Below are 4,491 nucleotides of genomic sequence, written 5' to 3' on the forward strand. Positions count from 1 at the left end.
ACAGCTACTCAGCTGCTTGTGGTAGATCCCACCATGGAGCAGATTGTCAGTCTCATCATGGGGAATAACTACCACCAGCTGCCCAGCCACTCAACCAGGCTCAGCCAAGTTGACACACAGCCTTAACTACCACACAAGGAGTCTGAACCACCTGAGTGGCACCTAGCTACAACTATATGTGTGTATGTATATATTTGTGTATGGTTGTTGTTAGGTGCCATCGAATAGGCTCTGATTCATAGCAACCCTACGGACACTGCCAGTGTCCATGGGGCGTGGGTGCTGCTGGTTCACTGAGACATCAGACTGACTGCTGTGCGGTAGGACCATCTCCTTCCAAATCAGCACTGTTCTTGTTTCCTTCCCAACCCCCTCGCTGCACTCTGGAAGACTCTGAAAGTCAGAACCACTGCCCAGTTCTGTGCCATCCTCATAATCCTTGCCATGCTTGAACCCGCCATTGCTCTCACTGTGTTAGTCAGTTGTTGAGGGCCTTCCCCTCTTTCACTGACCCTCCATTTTAGCAAGCATGATATCTTTCTCCAGGGTCTGGTCCCTTCTGACCACATGACCAAAGCACACGAAGTCTGGCCATTCTTGCTTCTAAGGAGCATTCCAGCTGCACTTCTTCCAGGATACATTTGTTGTTCTGGCAGTCTGTGGTATTTTCAGCCATCTTTGCCAACACCACAATTCAAAGACATCAACTCTTTGATCTTCCTTATTCATTGTCGAGCTCTCGCACGCATATGAGGCGACTGAAAATACCATGGCTTGGGTCAGGTGTGCTTTCGTCTTCAAAGTGACATCTTTGCTCCTTAACACTTCAAAGAGGTGTTTCGCAGCAGATTTTCCCAGTGCAAATATACAATGGGAGGGCTTATGTCACTGCGGCTTTGTTACTTGTCGTCTTTTACCTACCTCTGCCGAAGATATTTATAGGTTCTGGTGAAAAGAAAGGATTTGGAGAAGAGAGAAATTGACTTTTTTTATCTGGAAATATTTCTTCTAGTGTTTCCTTCAAGAGAAGTTATTTCATTAACTTACTAATGCATTCATTTGCGTATGTGCCAGATATTAGACGAGGTGCAGGGATGATGGATGATGACTTCACAACACAAGCAGACAGATAACTGCAATAATATAGAATAATTGTTTTTAAGGAACCAGTTTCAAAATGTAATTTCTGGCTAATCTGGTTAGCCTGGTTCCCAGCTTTCTAGCCCCAGAATACAACCTTTCCTGGTCCAAGCAGATTTTCTGTTCATACTGTATGTTCTCCCTGACATGGTTCTTCTTTCCCCATGGGCTTAGTTACCACTTTTCCAACAGTGACTTAAAAATGTATGTTTGTTCCTCTTGGTCTTTCTCCTGACCTGCACTTTTGTCTTTTTAGCTGGTAATGATCTCCAGTGTGTCCAATATGGAGGTGCCCATTCTCTGCTCCTACATTTTCTTGAGTACCCACCCTCTACCCAGCTAGAAAGCTGGAGAGCTCTCCCCTCCACTCGTGTCTTCATCCATCCCTGGGCAGGCAGCCAGCCGGCTAGTCTAACGAGAAGTCTCCAGGACTTCTTTACTCCTCTGGCACTCACTCTCACCACTTAGCCTGGGCTGCCTCTTGGCCTCTCCCAAAGGTCCTGTCCTGCCTGCTTCCCATCTCCACCCTCTCTGATCCTTCCCAGAGCACCTTAGCATCATTCCCAATGATTTGTTTTCAGATGATAGGGCTCTTTGGGAAGTATAGAGAAGCAGAAAGAAGAAAATAAACACTGTTCATGATCCTTCCATCTAAACATAACTAACACTGATCTTGTTGTGGAGGGATCCCCCCCCCAACTTGTGGAACATACTGTATGTACACACATTTATGTCCTGCTTTATTTTGTTGTTGTATGTGCCATCGAGTTGGACTTGACTCATAGTGACCCCTCCTTGGGTTTCCAAGGCAGTATCACTACAGAAGTAGATTGCCCCATCTTCCTTCTGAGGAGTGGCTTGAATGGCGCTTTATTTTACTCACCATTATATCATGACTATTTTCCCATATCATTAAAAGTTCTCGGAAAATGTTATTATGCTTTGTAATATTTGATTATAAAAATATTCCACGGTCTGTTTAACTCTTGTGGGAAATATAAATTGTTTCTGATTAGAAAGTGTATTGTGCATTTATAAAAAGCACATTTGATTGTGTCCCTCCTGACTTAAAATTAGTGACAGTCAACCCCTAATAGGACAGAGCCCAGGTTTCTGACATGGCTCCAAGACCCTCCACAGCACACCCTCCCTCCACCTGCCTTCTTCCCACGTGTTTCCCTCACCCCTTGCTGGGAAGCCTTGACTCCATTCTTCCTGTACTCACTTGTCCCTAATTTGGGTGCCTTTCCTTCCTTCTCCTGTCCCCTCTCTGCTCCAGACTAGTCAGATCCAGCTCAAGCCTTTTCTCCTCTCTGAAGTCTCCCTGACTCCTCCCCAGTCAGGACAAGTTGCTTTGTCTCCTATAACTCTACAGCATTTTATCCATATGACCAGTACACTTTTTTTCCCATTATTTTTCCTTGTATTTAAATATATAATAGTAATACATGTTCATTATCTATGTTGAAACAATACAGTTTTGCATTTTGAATGAAAAGCAGTTCACTTCCACCCCCTTTTTTCCGCTCCTTTCCCAGAAGTAACCGCTGTCAGCAGCATTTTACTTTGTGTTCATTTATCTGGCTCCCCTTCTAGAGCATGAGCACGTGGGCCAGGGATCTTTGTGCTGGAGGGTCTGACGAGAAGCTGGGCATACAGCGAGGTTCCTGGCTTGTCTGTTGAGGGGATGACTGCCTTGTGAGTGGTAGAGGTGGCAAGGTGTGACAAGAAAACATCTCTGTCAGTAGTTCCCTTGTAACCTCCCACTCCCCATCTTTCCACTGTTGCTATTTCCTAGGATTTATGAGCAGCTTCCAGAAGTTCAGAAAAGGAAACAAGAAGAGAAGAGGAGATCAGAATATAAGTCATATCGGCTGCGAGCCCAGCTATACAAGAAGGTTGGTTGACCCTCCCTCTAGACTGGGGTTGATCAGGTTTATCAGGTGAAAGAGAAATCGAGAGCACATGTGACCTGTTAGAACACTCATTCAGAACTGGCTGAAGTTTCAGAGTAAACTCAAGCTTATAACACATTGTACTTCTGCTGAAATTCAGAAGATGATGGCACCTGTGATCAGGTTGTACATCGAGTTTAGGCTCTGCCATCTTAAGAGCTATGTACACTTACAGGTCAATTCAGATATCATGCTGAAAAATGTCCATATCTACCAGAATTGAAGGGTTTTCATTCCAGACTCCCAAGTGATGGTTTTATGCCCCTTTTGGATAAGCTATCATATACCTCCAGAACTTCTAGAGCAAACTAGAAAATGTCTGAGTGTGGCATAAGGGTTGGCAGTTTGGAGGGTCAGAGGCTCCAAGCTGCCACTGTTCCCTGCCTAGAGCCACAGTGACATCAGTGGTGCTGCAAGTTCAAGAACCTCACGGGGCGTGGGTGCTGCTGGTTCACTAAGACATCAAACTGACTGCTGTGCGGTAGGACCATCTCCTTCCAAATCAGCACTGTTCTTGTTTCCTTCCCAACCCCCTCGCTGCACTCTGGAAGAATCTGAAAGTCAGAAACTGAAAGGCCAGTTTGTACCAGGCTACCGTGGAGAACTGGCTTCTGGAGATCAGGCTTCCTTCCAGAGCTCGGGAAGCCGCAGCAGTGCACAGCCCATCTGGTGTGTCAGCACCCAAGACCACTGTCTTGTTGGCTTATGTATTTGCAAACTGATGGACTGATTAGCTTATCAGGATTGTAAATTATATTTGTAAAAGTAATAGTATCAATCATCTTTCCTGAACATTTCTGGAAGCATTTCTTGTATAATTACCATAGTTTCTGTAACTGAGGAAGATAAACAGGGTTTAAGTAGAACAATGCCGGTCTCTTCAATGACATGTCTGGTGAGGATGTGGCTGTTTGCTTCTGAAAAAAAGAGTATCTGACCTCCTTCCCCTCTTTCTTTTTCTTCACAGAAAGTAACCAATCGACTCTTGGGGAGAAAAGTCCCCTGGGACTGACATACATTATTTTCATCAGACCCTGGAAGTATATTTTATAAACCTGGAGAAGCACAAGCCTTACTTTTATGAGTCTGCATTTAATAAAATTTACTCTATGTCCATGTGCAATTTAGAAGTAGCCTTCTAAAGGGTCCGGGGCAAAGCCCTGGGTAGTTGTTCGTGGTATGGGAGCAGTACTTTCTCCACAGAGGCCTTGCCCACCCGCCTGTTTTGTTACAATGATCTCTCTTAATTCTAGCTTAGAGTGAGTCCCTTTTTGTATGTGTTTTTATACTTTTAGAAAATAAATAACTTTTGATTGACTCATAGTGAAGCAAGCACACTGCTTCTTTCCCATCTGAGATGTGCAGGGAGATTTGGCAATGTCTTCCCTGAGGTGTG

At 44.6% G+C, this 4,491-nt stretch overlaps 1 protein-coding gene across 1 annotated transcript in view; it reads left to right on the forward strand.

The window, feature by feature from the left end:
* ALMS1 (ALMS1 centrosome and basal body associated protein) overlaps nt 1-4,107 on the forward strand; it is a 303,819-nt gene extending 299,712 nt beyond the window's left edge. Inside the window, exons 23-24 of the mRNA XM_042782512.1 lie at nt 2,939-3,038; nt 4,063-4,107. Of these exons, the coding sequence (XP_042638446.1) occupies nt 2,939-3,038; nt 4,063-4,107 (145 nt within the window). The remainder of the gene's footprint in view (nt 1-2,938; nt 3,039-4,062) is intronic.
* Nucleotides 4,108-4,491: the final 384 nt, after the last annotated feature.

The sequence above is a fragment of the Orycteropus afer genome, unplaced genomic scaffold, assembly GCF_000298275.1.
Source record: "Orycteropus afer afer isolate SDZICR_OR568_19922 unplaced genomic scaffold, OryAfe1.0 scaffold00354, whole genome shotgun sequence".
In the NCBI taxonomy this organism is placed as follows: domain Eukaryota; kingdom Metazoa; phylum Chordata; class Mammalia; order Tubulidentata; family Orycteropodidae; genus Orycteropus; species Orycteropus afer.